Below are 17,071 nucleotides of genomic sequence, written 5' to 3'. Positions count from 1 at the left end.
CCCTGAAGTCTTCTTATTCGGTAGCATAAGTCCTCCAACTTTGTTTTCCAAGACTGCCTGGGCTATCTGACCATGTGAATTTCCATGAAAATGTTTTAATCACCTTGTCGATTCCCATTAAAGAGAAGAAAATCCTGCTGGTATTCTGATTAGGATTACATTTACTTTATACATTATCTGCTCTTCCAATCAATGAACTTGGCATATCATGCCATTTACTTAGGTCTTCTTTAATTTCTTACAATTATATTTCGTATTTTTCTCTGTTCTATACATCTTGCATTAGATTTATTCCATGTTCTTGATTTTCAAATGATAATAAAAATTAGATCTTTAAAATTTTTTTCAGGGGCCAGCCCCATGGCGTAGTGGTTAAGTGTGCGCACTCCGCTGCTGGCAGCCGGGGTTTGGATCTCGGGCGTGCACCAATGCACCACTTGTCAGGCCATGCTGTGGCGGCGTCCCATATAAAGTGGAGGAAGATGGGCACAGATGTTAGCCCAGGGCCACTCTTCCTCAGCAAAAAAGAGGAGGATTGGCATGGATGTTAGCTCGGGACTGCTCTTCCTCACCAAAAAAAAAAAAAATTTCAATTATTTGTTATTAATTCTAATATTTTATTTGCAGCTTTGTTAGGATTTTCTACGTGATAATTATATCTGTGAATAAAGAGTTTTATTTCTTTCTTTCCAATCATTACACTTTTTATTTCTCTTTCTGCCTTATTGGCCTGGCTAGGACTTTCAATACAACGTTGAAGAGAAGTGGTGAGAGCAGACAGTCTTGTTGCTTTCCTCATCTCCGGAAGAAAATTTTCAATGTTACCATTAAGCTTGATGTCTTCTATAGATTTTTTCTTGATAACCTTTATCAGAGTAAAGAAAGTTCCTTCTCTTCCTAGTTTGTTACAAACTTTTTCCTTTCTTTAAAAATAATGAACAAGGGCCGGCTCCGTGGCTTAGCGGTTAAGTGCGCGCGCTCTGATGCTGGCGGCCCGGGTTCGGATCCCGGGCAAGCCCCAAGGCACCACTTCTCCGTCCAACACGAGGCCGAGTCCCACGTGCAGCAACTAGAAGGATGTGAACCTATGACATACAACTATCTACTGGGGCTTTGGGGGGAAAAATGAATAAATAAAATCTTTAAAAAAAAAAAAATAATAATAATGAACAGTTCTGAATTTTATCAAAAGCTTTTCCTGCATCTGTTGAGATTAGATCATATTCATCCTTTCATTTTGAGAACTTCCTCTGAAGATTTTAATTCTTTGAAATTATTTGAGACTTGCTACAAGGCTCAGCATATGGACAATTTTGATAAACATTCTGTGGCCAAGTGAAAGAAATGTGCAATCTGCAGCGTCTGGTGCAGTATCTTATAGCTGTCAGGACAAATTGGTTAATAGTGGTTACTCAAATCTTCTACAGCTCTACTAAAATTTTCTGTTTGCTTCTTTAATTAGTTACTGAGAAAGGTGTGTTAAAATCTCCAAATATGACTGAGGGCCTATTTCTCTTTCAGTTTTGTCAGTTTTCGCTTCATGTTCATTGGGGCTATGTTATTAGACACATGCAAATTCAGGATGTCCTGCAAGTGCCTGTGAAGTCTTCTTATTGGGCAGTGTAGGTCTTCCAATTGTGTTTCCCGAGACTGCCTGGACTATTGTAGTTATTTTGATTCTTTCATCAAAATGAAATGCCCCCTATATCCTTAGTAATATTTCTTTCTGTGACATGTACCTTGTCTGAAATTAGTATAGCTCTCCCAGTTTTTGGTTAGTGTTTGTACAGTATACCTTTTTCCATTCTTTTACCTTTAGTCTTTTATCTTTAGTGGCCCAGGGCCACTCTTCCTCAGCAAAAAAGAGGAGAATTGGCAATAGATGTTAGCTCAGGGCTAATCGTCCTCAAAAAAAAAAAAAAAAGATATATAACATTAATATATTTTATTTAACCTAATATATTAAAATGTGATCATTTCAATACATATCAATATTTTTTAAATGGGATATTTTACATTCTTTTTTTCCATCTTCAAAATCTGGTGTGTATTTTATGATTAGAGCACATCTCAATTCAGACTAGCCACATTTTAAGTGCTCAATAATCACACGTGGCCAAGACAGTGCAGCCCTAGAGATTTATATAGCATGTGACCCTTAACTTATTAATATATACCATAAATTAAGAATTTTATAACTTTCTGGACAATCAAGGACCTTACAACGTGTTAATTACATTTACTGCCCCACCAACCTCTTGAGACATTTTATCTTATATTTTTAACCTAAGTATATCTTTAAACAGGACGTTTTTATTATACTGCACACATAGTCAATATTCATTTATATTTACCCATATACTTATTCTTTCCATTTCTTTTTATTCCTTCCTGCAATTTTGTTTCCCTATGGGATCATTTTCTTTCTGCTGGAAGAATTTCTTTTTCTTTCAGAGTGGGCCTGCTGGTGACAAATTCTGATTTTGTTGACTTACTAGAAGTCAGCTGCCAATCTCATCACTACTCCTCTGAATCTAGTATCTTTTTTCTCTCTTTTATGATTTTTCTCACTGACTTGGACTTTTAGCAGTTTTACTGTGACACTATCCTTCCCTCTCCGAGGACTCCAATTACATATGTGTTAAACCTTCTATTGTGTTCCATGTGTTTACTATGGTCTTATGCATTTTTCATCCTTTCATCTTCTAGTGCTTCATTATGGACATTTTTAATGATCAATCCTCCAATTCACAAATCTTTATTGTGTCTAGTGTGGTGTTAAACACATGTATTTGAGTTTCTAATTTCAGCTATTGTCTTTTTTTGTTCTAAAATTTCCATTTGATTCTATTTTATAGATTCCAATTCTCTGGTAAAATTCTCTCTCTTCATCTACTTTTTTTTTTTTGGTTTTTTGCTTCGTCTATTTTCTTGAACACATTAATCAGCTATTCCAAAGGCCTAAGAGTTCCAATATTTGGATCACCTGAAGTTCTTTCCTATTACTTGTTATTTCTCTTGATTTTCAGTCATTTGATCATGTTCACTGGCATGCCTGGTATTTCTGATCGAATGTAAGACACTGTGTATCAGAGTGTAAAGGGCTGGATGATGTCATCTCCCTCCAGAGAGGTTTTATGTTTCTTCTGGAGCATACCTAGAGTAAGGGCTGATCACCTTGGTCCAATCAGTGAAAGTTTTGAAGCTGAATTTCAAGCTGATCTCTTCCAGCCAACCTTTATTTGTAAGGCATAGTTCTTTTGAGGTCTCAACTGAAATCCTGGGCTGTTTGCCAAGGTCATTCCTCTTTGGCTGGCCTTGATCTCTAATTTTTGTCTCCCTAGTACTACGAGAACAAAAACTGTGCTTAAGTTTTTATCCTCTTGGGAGCAGCTTTTTGCTGAATTTCTCTAAATCTACCTCCACACATTTTAGGATGTGACACATACCCTGAGGGCAAAAGCTAAGTCACTTGAGTTCAGTACTCTGAGACTGGCTTTTCCCTGGGACTGAAGACCCTCAAATCTTGGCTGCCTTAGGAGCTCTGAATTCAGATTTTAGCCTCCCAGCCTAGGGACTCTGAAACAAGCTCTGGACCACTGCTTTCTGTTTGGTCTCTGCCCCATGCCAGGAGCTGACAAAGGCTACAGGGGTTTAAGAGAGCAGGGGTAAATACGGGGCTCAACTCAATGCGTTTTCTTTCTCTCTGCACTGTTGGCTCCTGCCAAATTTGTCCTGGCCGCCTTAGTTAGTCCCCAGTGCCTTCAAAGCTATTTTTATTATTATTATTTTTTTTTGTATTTTAAACAACTTTTATAGTAGTTCTCAGCAGAGTTTGGTCTGATATTCTATCATAACCATAAACAGAAGTCCATATTGAGTTTTAATTACTGATGTGTAAATACTGATGCTGACTAGTCCACAAGCTTCCTGAGAACAGGAGCTACCTTTTTATATCCTGATTTCTGCTTAACACCCAGCATACTATCTGGCACAGAGCTTGGTATGTATTTGATAAGTTAATTTTTATATTAGGAAAAATTGCTAGAATGGAAGTAAAGCATAGCACATAAAACCATCACTCCTAAATCATTCAAGTGCATCAATTCTTCTGATTCCACTAATCTCCGCTAAGAAATGTACAATCTTTTCTTCTTCGGCCCAACCACTAATGAGCAAATCCTTCAATAAAACTGCATTCTTAATGCTTATTTGAGATTAAATTACCTCAGGCAGTACTAAAAGCTTTTGTTCATTTATTAAAATATTTTGTAGTAGATTAAGTGCTTTCATTATCCTTTGGACTAACTAATCCATTTCTAGGTCTGGCATTTTATCAGAAAACAATGAGATTTTTCATCCAAAGTAAAGCTCTCTTAAATTAACCTTTAGAGGCTCCTTGATTATATTCAGTTAGGTTGTTCCAGAACAAGAAAACAATGGTACAACAGAAGCTATTAAATATAAAATTTAGAACCAAAGAAAAGTTTACTGAAAGTATAAATTATTTTCTCTTTTACCTCGTTACTCTTGTATTACCAATCTTGTATTGTCAATCTCTAAAGAAACAGCAAAAAGAACTTAAAGTAGTTGCCTCTGGGAAGGAGAAATTACAGAGATGATGGAATAGGGCAGCAGATCATCACTTCTCTCTATAAGCACTTAAGAATTATTCAAGTTAACTGCATATTTAAATTAAATTTAAATTTAAAAACATAATTGTATACAAACTGAGGCACTGATTTTAAAAAAAAAGGGCTGAGTTAATCCTTAAGGCAATAGTACCAAAGGTTGTTTACGTAATGCCATGGACTCATGATATAGACGTGAGGTAGTCATTTATCCTTATTGGGGGTTTCAGTCCCACATTTGTAAAGCTGACAATAAATCAGAACTTCAAGGTCCTTTCAACAATAACATTCTAGTATTCTAAAACCCCAATGAACAATAAGTGACAGAGCACAATTTAAAAGAGAAAAATGTATTTGTTAGACAAAAGGCAAATCACAAGGGCTTGTTTTATAATGGAGGGTTAACGAAATTACAGTGATTAGTACAATTATTTTAGGATGACTCTTAAGAGAGTCAAAGTAAGATGATACGGGTATTAGGGAATCTATCTCCGTTGATTAGACAGCTCCGACGACATAAAGCATGCATGGCCCCGGCAGTAATGATGCATGCGGGGCTTGAGAAAGCAGTATGTGCTTAGTGTCACGTAACAGCTCCTGCTCTAGTGAGCTAGTCAAGTGTCACAACCCACCCCCCCTGCAGACTGAGAGTAGTCAGAGACCAAACGACTGGTCCCAAACTGCTGGTTCCAAAGGATGGGTATGCTCATTCATATTTACAGCTAGATAAGGAAACGGCTCTGGCACTTCTTATATGGCTCTTGACAAATTAAGAGCTCTATCAGATACATCTTTCAGTTTAAAAAGATTATGCATTTCAGACTATTCAATTTTACCTCACAGACCCTGAAATAAAAGACCCAGGAACTTATCTACTTTTAAACATCAAGAACAGATCTCTGTCTCATAGGAAAACGAAAGCCAGACAAACAAAAAAAAGCCATCCATATACATCATTACAGAAGTGTCCGTAGAAAGTAAGTAAGGAGGAAATTGGCTTTGTAGCACAAGACTGTCTAGCGTACAAAAACTTTTCTTTATGGATGTTAACTATAATGTTTTGCATTATGTTTCCTCCCGAATTGTAAGTACCCAGTAAATGAAAAAAATTTTAATTATTTATTGAAGTTCCTAAGTAACTGATTTGTGTATATTTTTTTAACTTAACACAATTTACCTTAAAATCATAGAATCAGAGAATTTACATAGGAAGGAACCAAGAGACATTAGTCAAATGATTGATGTAATGCTTGAATTATCTCAATCAACTTGATTATTTCTTTTTTTTTTGAGGCAGATTGGCCCTGAGCTAACATCTATTGCCAATCTTCCTCCTTTTTTCCTTTTTTCTCCCCAAAGCCCCAGTAGATAGTTGTATGTCATAGCTGTACATCCTTCTAGTTGTTCTATGTGGGACGCCACCTTAGCATGGCTTGATGGGCAGTGCATAGGTCTGTGCCCAGGATCCGAACCAGCAAACCCTGGGCTGCCGAAGCGGAGTGCGCAAACTTAACTGCTAAGCCACCAAGCCAGCCCTGACTATTTAATTATTTAATCAACTTGATGCTTGGCAAAGTTCCATAATCAAGGGGAGGTACTTTATAATTATCTAAAATTACTCAATTTAAGTGGCAGTCTAGGAAAATTTAAAGCTTATGTTACAAGACGACATCCAATAACATAGAAGAAAATAACTTAAAAATCTATTAAACGTGTAGGGCCGGCCCTGTGGCTTGGTGGTTAAGTGCGCGCGCTGCGATGCTGGTGGCCCGGGTTCGGATCCCGGGTGCGCATCGAGGCACCACTTCTCCGTTCATCCTGAGGCCGAGTCCCACATACAGCAACTAGAAGGATGTGCAGCTACGACACACAACTATCCAATGGGGCTTTGGGGGGAAAAAATAAAAATAAATAAAAAATCTATTAAACGTGTAGCATAAGCCATGAAATGTACGTGACTGCCTTAGTTAATCCTCCATTTTATAGAGGAGGAAACTGAGGCTCAGAGAGGCTAAGTAATTTGCATAAGGGCACACATTAAGAGTTGACATTCAAACCTTATCTAACACTCAAGTCCAAGGTCTTAATTACTACTCTCTCTGATTCTCAGTATGGTCTATGAATCATCTGCAGTGCTTGTAAAAATGCAGATTTTAGCGGGGCCGGCCAGGTGGCATAGTGGTTAAGTTCGCGCACTCCGCAGGTTCGGATCCCAAGAGCAGACCTACGCACTGCTTATCAAAGCCATGCTGTGGCAGCGTCCCACATAAAATAGAGGAAGATGGGCACGGATGTTAGCTCAGGGCCAAGCTTCCTCAGCAAAAAGAGGATTGGCAGTTGATGTTAGCTCGAGGCTAATCTTCCCCACCAAAAAAAAAAAAAAGCAGCAGATTTTAGGGTCTCACTTTATACCTCTTGAACTACAAATCTTTAGGGGTGGTTCTCAGGAATCTGCACTTTTTCTACAATCTTCACAAGTTTTCACATACAAGTTTGAGAACCACTGTACTAAAAGTGAACCTCCAATGTATTCCATTATATTCAATATACAGGTTCTGACAGTTACTCAGCTCTGCCATGTGCTGAGCCTTATGCTAGACGCTGAGGAGGCAAAGATAGGCCCTTTTAAGGAGCTACAGTCTAGAAAGGAAGACAGATACACAAACTGACAACTTCAATACCCTTATGATATATCCTTTGTAATTTGGGAACACAGGGAAAATGAAATACAGATGCAAAGACCCCCAAAGAATATGCTCTGAAACACAGAAAATGTTCTGTTCTGGACTGAGGTCCAGTCAAGGAAGAACTGTGCTCCATGGGCTCTGTAAGGAGCAGAGGGAGGGGCATGTCTCGGGATGAACCCTTGCAGGGATGAACCCTTGCAGGGATGGGGCAGGGACAAAAACAATTTTGCATAGACGCTAACTTCTTAGCTGACTGAGCAGAGACTCCCCACATGGAAGGGGTGGAGTGAGAGGACGGTGGGCATTCGGGGCCAAGGTTAGAATGGGGATTTCATTCCTCCTCAAGAATGAGGAGGAGTCAATAAGGCTACATAGGGGCCAGATGAATCATAAGGGGTCTTGCTCCCCTTGGACTTTGACCGAATGGCAAAGGGGAAGCAGCTTAAAGAGAAATAAGCAGATCACAATTTCAAGTCATTTCGGCAGCAGAGTAGAAGATGGACAGGAAGATAATTACTTATGTCTATGCAAAAACTTATACACAACGTTCATAGCAGCATTATATCTAACAGCCAAAACAACCCGAATGTCCATCAACGGATGAATGGATAACAAAATGTGGTGTATATATCTATACAACGGAATATTATTTGGTCATAAAAAGGAGGGAAGTATTGATAAAACGGATGAACTTTGAAAATATTATGCTAAATGAAAGAAGCCAGTCACAAAGAGCCACATATTATGTGATTCCATTTATGTGGAGCGTCCACCATTGGCAAATCTTTAGAGATAGAAAGTAGATTAGTGGATGCCTACAGCAAATGGGGAGTGACTGCTAATGGGTAAAGGATTTCTTTTTGGATTGATGAAAATATTCTAAAATTGATTGTGATGATGGTTGTACAATTCTGTGAATACACTAAAATGTACATTTTAAATGGGTGAATTATAACTTATGTGAAGCATATCTCAAAAAATGCTCTAAAGAAAAAAAATTAGGTGGTTGTACAATATTAATTTATGCTTGAGATTTCAGTCCTAGATTAAACTCGTAGCCACCAGCACAGATGTTCTTGCCACTAAGCAAAGCTGAGAGCATCAGTTTTATACCTGCTTTCAGGTCTGGAGTATCCAAGTCTTTCAGGCTGGAGTTTTGTGTCTGGCTTCTTTCACTTCGCACAATATTTTCAAGGTTCATCCATGTTGTAGCATGTATCAAAGTTTCTAATCTATGAACAAGGAATGTCTTTCCATTTACTTAGATTTTCTTTCAGCAGTGTTTTGTAGTTTTCAGCGTACAAGCCTTGTGCCCCCTGTGCTAAATTTATTTCTATGTATTTCATTCTTTTTGATGCTATTATAAATGGAAGTGTTGTCTTAATTTTATTTTTAGCGTTTTCTTTGCTAGTATATACAAATGCAAGTGATTTTTAAATTGACCTTGTATCCTGCAACTTGGCTGAATTTATTAGTTCTAACAGTTTTTATGTGAATTCTTTAAGGTATCAAACATGTCATGTGCAAACAGAAATAGTTTTACTTCTTCCTTTTCAATACCTTTTATGTCTTTCTCTTGCCCAAGTGCCCTCTCTAGAACTTCAAATTAAAATGCTGAATTTAAGTGGTGAGAGTGAACATCCTTTCTTGTTCCTGATCTTAGGGCAAAAGCATCCAGTCTTTTACAATTAAGTATGATGTTAGTTGTGGGTTTTTCATAGATGTCCTTTAACAGGTTGAGAAAGTTCCCTTCTATTCCTAGTTTCTTAAGTGTTTTTACCATGAATGGGTTTTGAATTGTGCCAAATCTGCATCTACTGAGATGACTTTGTGGTTTTTTTCTCTTTATTCTATTGATATGGTGTATTACACTGATTAAGTTTCATATGTTGAGCCAACTTTGCATTCCTGGAATAAATCCCACTTGGTCATGGTGTATAATTCTTTTTATTTGCTGCTGGATTCCTTTTGTCAGTATTTTGTTGAGGATTTTTGCATAAGGAATATTGGTCTGTACTTTTCTTTACCTGTGACGTCTTTTTTTGACTTTGTTATCAGGATAATTTTAGCCTCACAGAATGAGTTAGTGTTCTCTCTTCTATTTTTGGAAGAGTTTGAGAAAGACTAGTGTTAACTCTTCTTTTAAATGCTTGGTAGAATTCACCAGTGAAGCCATCTGGTCCTGGGCTTTTTCTTTGTTGGAAGTTTGTGATTACTAACTCAATCTCTTTAGTCGTTATAAGTCTATGCAGATTTTCTTTCTTCTTTTTTTTTTTTCCTCTTTTTCTCCCCAAAGCCCCAGTAGACAGTTGTATGCCATGGTTGCACATCCTTCTAGTTGCTGTATGTGGGACGCGGCCTCAGCATGGCCGGAGAAGCGGTGCGTCGGTGCGCGTCCGGGACCCGAAGCTGGGCCGCCAGTAGCGGAGCACGCACACTTAACCGCTAAGCCACGGGGCGGCCCCTCTTTCTTCTTGAGTCAATTTTGATAGTTTGTGTATTTCTAAGAATTTGTCCATTTCATACAGGTCATCCAATTTGTCGGCATACGACTGTTCATAGCATTCCTTTTTAATCCTTTTTATTTCTGTAAGATTAGTAATGTCTCCTCGTTTATTCCTGATTTTAGTAATTTTAGTCTTCTCTTTTTTTTTCCTTTATCAATCAGCTAAAGGTTTGTCAATTTGTTGATCTTTTCCAAGAACCAACTTTTGGTTTCATTTGATCTTCTCTACTATTTTTCTATTTCTTTTATTTCTGCTCTAAATTTTATTATTTTCTTCCTTCTGGTTGCTTTGGGTTTAGCTTGCTCTTCTTTTTTTACTTTCTTAAGGTGGAAGGTTGGGTTACTGATTTGAGATTTTTTCCTTCTTTTTAAAGGTAGGTGTTTACAGCTATAAATTTCCCTCTGAAAACTGCTTTCAATACTTCCTGGGCCGGCCCCGTGGCTTAGCGGTTAAGTGCGCGCGCTCCGCTGCTGGTGGCCCGGGTTCCATCCCGGGCGCGCACCAACGCACTGCTTCTCCGGCCATGCTGAGGCCACGTCCCACATACAGCAACTAGAAGGATGTGCAGCTATGACCTACAACTATCTGCTGGGGCTTTGAGGGAAAAAATAAATAAATAAATAAATAAAAAATACTTCCCGTAAGTTTTGGTATGTTGTGCATTTTCCTTCTGTTATTAATTTCTAATTTTATTCCATTGTGATCAGAAAAGATACTCTGTATAATTTCAATCTTTTCAAATTTATTGAGACTGGTTTTATGATTCACTATATAGCCTATCCTAGAATATTCTATGTGCAACTGAGAAGAATGTGTATTCTGCTGTTGTTGGGTAGAGTGTTCCATAGACGTCCTACAGGTCTAGTTAGTATTTAGTTCATACATATAGTATATAGTTCAAGTCTTGTACGTCCCTGCTGATTTTCTACCTGGTTGTATCCCAATCCTTTACTTTTTTTTTCTGCTAAGTAATTTTTTTTATTGTGGTAAAATATACATAAATTTTGTCATTTTAACCATATTTAAGTGTACAGCTCAGTGGCATTAAGTACATTCACATTGTTGTACAACCATCACCACCATCCATCTCCAGAACTTTTTTCATCTTGCATAATTGAAACTCTGTACTCTTCCCCCTGCCCCCCAGTAGGCCCTGCCCCAGCCCTTGGCAACCGCCACTCTACTTTCTGTCTCTATAAATCTGACTACTCATATAAGCAGGCTCAAAAAATATTTGTCCTTTTGTATACGGCTTGTTTCATTTAGCATAATGTCTTTAAGGTTCACCCACGTTGCAGCATATGTTAGAATTTCTTTCCTTTTTAAGGCTGAATAATATTCTACTGTATGGGTATACTACATTCTGTTTACCCATCCATCTGTCGATGGACACCTGTGTTGCCTTCACCTTTCGGCTATTGTGACCAGTGCTGCCATGAACACAGGTGTACAGATATCTGATCAAGTCCATGTTTTTAATTATTCTGGGTAGATATATACACGAGAGGCAAATTGCTGTGGATCATATGGTAAGTCTATGTTTAATTTTCTGAGTAACCACCACACTTTTTTCCACAGTGGTAGCATCATTTTATATTCCCATCACCAGTGAACAACGGTTCCAATTTCTTCACATCCTTGCCAACACTAGTAGTCTCCTTTTTATCAAACGGAAGCTGGAGACATGTAGACACTTAGTAAATCCTCACTGACTATTTATTTGACTTTCTAAGAACTGAAAGTCCATTGCAATACACTTGGCTCTTTTATCCTAAATGAGTTGAGGATTACTGCCTGAAATTATGTACAAATTTGTCCAAAAGGGCTTTATTTATGGCAGATCTTCTTAATTTGTTCCTCCACTACTTCATTATCTCTTATACCCAAAAACTGTTGGGAAATGTTGCAGGTAGTTCTTTTATGTCATTTTGGTGAGATGAGGGCTGACGTGATGAGACCAAGAATACAGAACTCTAATTCCTTTCTCATGTTGTACTTCAGTGCAATTGCACCAAAATATGAAATGGCAATCGAGAACGGTGGCTGCAGGCTAGGAAGAGTCTCTGTACCTAAAATCATATGTGAGGATGCTGGGAATCTAAATTGTACTTTTTAGCTTTCTTTTTTTTTTTTTTAATTTTTATTTATTTTATTTTTTTTCCCCCAAAGCCCCAGTAGATAGTTGTATGTCATAGTTGCACATCCTTCTAGTTGCTCTATGTGGGACGCGGCCTCATCATGGCCGGAGAAGCAGTGCGTCGGTGCCCGCCCGGGATCCGAACCCGGGCCGCCAGCAGCGGAGCGCGTGCACTTAACCGCTAAGCCATGGGGCTGGCCCTACTTTTTAGCTTTCTAATGGAAATAGTTTAGAGGTTTCCATTTTGAGTAGAATTAGGACTACTTCTCCAAATGTCATATTTAACAGCATTTAAAATAAAACCGGAATAAAATATTGAAAGAAAAAAAGAGAGAGAGAAACCAACAGAAAGACAACAGACGGGCAGAAAGGGCAGGCTATTAAAACAGTCAAGACGTGAAATGATGAGGGTACACAGACAGCACAGTGGGAAGGGGGAATACTATGAAAAACAACTTAGCCAAAAGAAAACTTTAAACATGATAATTAAAATATTAATTTAAAGTAAAATAAATATATTTTCAGTCTTGGTCCAGATGAGACCTCAACAAAAGCATTTAACTAGGATTTAAATAAGAAACTGCTATAATAGCTGAATAAAAGTATTGCAGGGGCCGGCTGGTGGTGTAGCAGTTAAGTTCATGTGCTCCGCTGCAGTGGCCCAGGGTTTGCAGGTTCGGATCCTGGCCACAGAACAGAGCACCGCCTGTCAAGCCATGCTGTGGTGGCATCCCAAATAGAGTAGAGGCAGATGGGCATGGATGCTAGCTCAGGGCCCATCTTCCTCAGCAAAGAGAGGAAGATTCGGATTCGCAACGGATGTTAGCTCAAGGCTAAGCTTCGTCACACACACACACAAAAGTACTGCAAACATTAGCTACTCTAGAAAGGTAAGAAACTTATTCCATTCAAGTGACACTCAGCCAAGTTTAGAGTAGACTTTGAATGTGTTGAATGTGTTTCTGAAGTTCAGTATAGGATTCAACATTTCTGACGTGAGATACGTAGCAAGCTATGACACTCCAACATTTGGTTTGGCAATTGCTCATGTGGGACAAAGGAACCACACGGTTACCTGATAGCCTTCTGTTTTCTTCTGACACCACTTCAGCAAGGCATTCCTTTTTGATCCTCCATATTCTCTTGCCAATGCTGAGAGAGGATCCTTCCTTTCTTCCCTGATAAGCGAAAATAAGGAACCCAAGGTTGAAATATTTTTTATTTGAGCACCATTATAAACCAGAAATCCAACAAACAGAAGAAAACAGTGTTGGTTTGCATTATTGAACAAGATAAATGCACACACTAAGGCACCCAGTGGCAAGATGTATCTTTTCATTCCTTTGATTTTACCTACCAACTTTTACAGGGTCCCCACTGATCCACGATTATCAGGGGTTTCTGCTACCTGGAGGGAGAGACTCTACTCATTATCCTCACGGAAACTGGCAAAGATTCAGTACAGCATGCATTCACAATTAATGGAATACATTCCAGGATACTCAGAAGGGGGGAAAACAACCTGATACTGGCAGCATCTGAAAGTTGTTATGGCTGCCTTTCATTCAATACCTTACCGTTCCATAATCTTTATGCTTTGGTTTTATTTTACTCATTTTTGTTTCCAACCTTTTATATCCTCAATCATTTCATCTTTTAAAAAAACAATCACTTACTGTAAATATAAAGGACAAGGCTATGCAAGGTGCAGTTATAATGCATAGTTTCTGCCTTCAAGGTGCTTAAAACTGGGGGATGCAGATCAGACAAAAGATGGCAATAAACATTTAAAACATCCATAAAATGTCTCAAATGTGTTTACTGCTATGTTGTACACTCTTAATTGACTGCAGGTAACTAGAATTTTACCTTGCATAGAAAATGGGATTTTTCTGTAAACACACACACATTCAATACCTCCTCCTTATGGAGCACCACTGTGCTAGGCAATGTGCAAGTGCTGGGCAATGGACAGTGAACAACACAGGGCTCTGCCCCCTCAGGGAACTTCAGAGTTTCCTGTAGGATGGAAATACTGTAGAAGCTTGGGAAAAAAAAACAATGGCTATATCTAACTCATTTCTTAAAATTATATGGGATACTTTAGGGCACTGCCAATTGCCTTGAGGCAGAATAAATATCCTGCCCCAGACCAGACACTGAATCAAAAAAAATTTTGTGATCACTCTCCGGATGAAGCAGGGGAGGCATACAACCCTTCTCAATCAGTTACCACGTTCTTCCTTCCAGTAGCTACTTTAGAAGTAAACCGGAACACTAAGGACTACCTGGAGACAGAGAGAATGCTCTGTAAAATAACCTGCCCCTCGACAAGCAGCAGACTCTTAAAAGCTTGGTCTGTTTTTCAGTGATTACTTTATAAGTAAAGTGGAGACTCTAGCCCAGTAAATGTCTTAGAGGTTATTATGTCACAAGTGGCTTGGCATTCTTCAGCACATTGATTTTGTCTGTATTCACCCTTCAAAGCATGCTATGAAATCGAAGAGTACACATTCAGAACTGAAGCCTTTCCAATTGAGAGGTGCACTCAAATAACACCAATTTTTATTTACCTTAGAACCAAAAGCAAAATACAAAAATATTTCAACATGCATTAGATTGCTGCCTTGAAGAAATATACTTTTATGTTCGTGTGCCAGCCCACTAGATTCCTGCTTTGGTTTAAAGGGTTCAAACAAATTTGTTATAACACCACCGAACACAGGAAAAGAGAATGAAGATAAAGTTAAGATATGTGAATGAATGCAAAAAAGCAAGCCAAAAAATCTCTATCATGCTCAAAATAAAAATTACTACAATTATTGTATGTGAAAGGTTTACCCTGGCTCACACCAGGTCCGTTTTGTTATTGAAACAGCTTAAAAAGCATCAAAGAAGAGTAAACTCTATGGACACAATGAGAAGCTGCAGAAAAGAGCCCCCTAGAGCTGGAGGGTCATCTCATTTGTAACTTCTTCATTGTAAGATGAGGAAACTAAGGCCAGGAGATGCCTTGTTGAAGATGATAGCTTCTAAGTAGGGGAGACAGGAAGAGTGGGTGCCCTTCCCACAGGCACACGCAGGTAGCCTATCGCCTAGGACACAAAGACAGGCGCGGACAGTGCTCTCCCCTGCACCAGCCAGGGCAGAGCTTGAGCTACCCTCATCACTGCACCCCCAACTTGTTCCAATGGCGCACTGCTTATGGGACCACTATTCTAAGAGCCTGGTCCCCTAGAGGCAGGGCTTTAAAAGTAAGTACAGTCATGCGTCGCTTAACGACACGGATGTGTTCTGATAAATGCGTCGTTAGGCGATTTCGTCATTGTGCAAACAACATAGAGTGTACTTACACAAATCGAGATGGTAGAGCCTACTCCACACCTATGCTATATGCTGCTAATCTTACGGGACCACCATCGTATATGCCGTCTATCATTGACCAAAACATCGTTATGTGGTGCATGACTGTACATAATTTGAATTTGAGCGGCTAAATATTCTATTTTATCTTCAAACCTGTAAGTCAATATATGGCTAAAGTTCTGAAACCCATTCCTATCCCTTCTTCAATTCTTCTTAATACATCCCAACAGTTTTTCGTCATTCCTATAAACAATGTATGCTAAATTTTTGACATCTATTTTCTTCTTCTAAATTATAAATACTTCTTAGTCCCAAATGGCTTCTGACATAATAGAAATATGAATAAAATATTAAATTTTCATGTACTGTTTATCAATTATTAATGTAGCATCACATTCTCAGCTCCCAGTCTAAACAATTAGAGCCATCTTCGGTAGCTCTCGTTCTTTCATTCCTTTTCTAAAAATCTGTTGCCGAAATTAATCATCTTTCCCTTTGAAAACTCTCCTGAGTCCAACCCTCCCTTCACCATTTCCACTGCTATCACCCTGGTCCAGATTGATGACTTTGTCCTAGAAACATTATAATATTCTTTTATTTGCTGTCCCCAACTTTTGTCCAGAAATAGAATAATCCTCGAATCGCCCTCTCATATTAATTTACTTATCCCACTTTATAGCTGCTACTACATCAAAGTGACTCAATTTGACTTTAAAGAGGTTCCACTGCCTGGCCAAACCCTACCTAGTCCATCTTTTTTCCCACTGCCCTGGATATGGTAGGTACACACCTTCCTCTGGTCTTCGGTACCTGTCCCCTCTGCATATGCAGCACCACCTCCTCAGTTGGTAGCTCCCCCAACTCCTCGCTTACTCATCCTTTTTGTACAATCACTCAAGTCACTGACCTTGCCAGTAATGCCCGCCCTCCTCCCCATCCACCACCTTCAAAGCCCCACTCCGATCCCACTCCAACACTTCCCTTAACTCCATCCACACCCCAGGATTCAAATTTCACAAGACTTACTTTTGTACTCAACCGTTCTCTAATTTAAAAAACCAAAACCAAAAAACCCCCAAAACACCAGCTGCTTTGGGAAAGGATCTCTTTTATTTTATTTCACTTTTTACTTCTATGCTATCTTACCTAATTCCAGTACAGAAAAGGAGATCAGAAAACACTTAATAACACACAAAGAAAGAAAAAAATCAGTGCTCTAATGCCATTATTTTACAACCTGGTCATTTACTCTCAAAAGGCCAGGAAAGGCACACATGAAATGCATCAATATTAGCTGTTCTCTACCTTATCCGGCTTCGGGTGGTGGGGGTCACAGATGCCGTGGGAGAGGAGGAAAGGGAAAGCTGTGGTGATGTGGTTCCCATCCCCATCAGAGAGGCCGGCGACGCTCCCTCAGGTGCAGAGATGTCTCGTTTCATCTCTTCACTACTTCGTCGAGACACTGATTGTGAAAAACAGTCATTATGCACTTTATAGCAAAAACATTTTAAACTGAGTTCTTGAGACATTTTCTTCAGTAGATTCCAAAAAGAGCAGAAATTACCATACAGGAGGAAAAACTAACATTTTCTTTATCGTACTGATAACTTGCAAGGGTTTACTTTTTTATTAAAAAAAAAAAACTGTAAAAAAGATACAGTAATTGAAATATGCACTGAACCCCACATTCCCTAAAGGCAAGGAATGTGTCTTATCCACCCCTATAACACTCACAGACCTACC

The 17,071-nt window shown here is 38.8% G+C and overlaps 1 protein-coding gene across 3 annotated transcripts in view; it reads right to left on the bottom strand.

Moving 5' to 3' along the window:
* The window catches only part of SPECC1L (sperm antigen with calponin homology and coiled-coil domains 1 like), a 157,367-nt gene that overhangs the window by 39,699 nt on the left and 100,597 nt on the right, over window positions 1-17,071 (bottom strand). For all 3 annotated transcript variants that reach the window (XM_014797330.2, XM_087423844.1, XM_087423843.1), the window contains 2 exons: window positions 16,634-16,790; window positions 13,038-13,140 (listed from right to left, as the gene is read on the bottom strand). In XM_014797330.2, the coding sequence (XP_014652816.1) occupies window positions 13,038-13,140; window positions 16,634-16,790 (260 nt within the window). The remainder of the gene's footprint in view (window positions 1-13,037; window positions 13,141-16,633; window positions 16,791-17,071) is intronic.

Source organism: Ceratotherium simum, chromosome 35 (assembly GCF_057802395.1).
Source record: "Ceratotherium simum simum isolate JZ-2026a chromosome 35, ASM5780239v1, whole genome shotgun sequence".
Taxonomy (NCBI): domain Eukaryota; kingdom Metazoa; phylum Chordata; class Mammalia; order Perissodactyla; family Rhinocerotidae; genus Ceratotherium; species Ceratotherium simum.
This window is presented reverse-complemented; position numbering and strand designations above follow the sequence as displayed.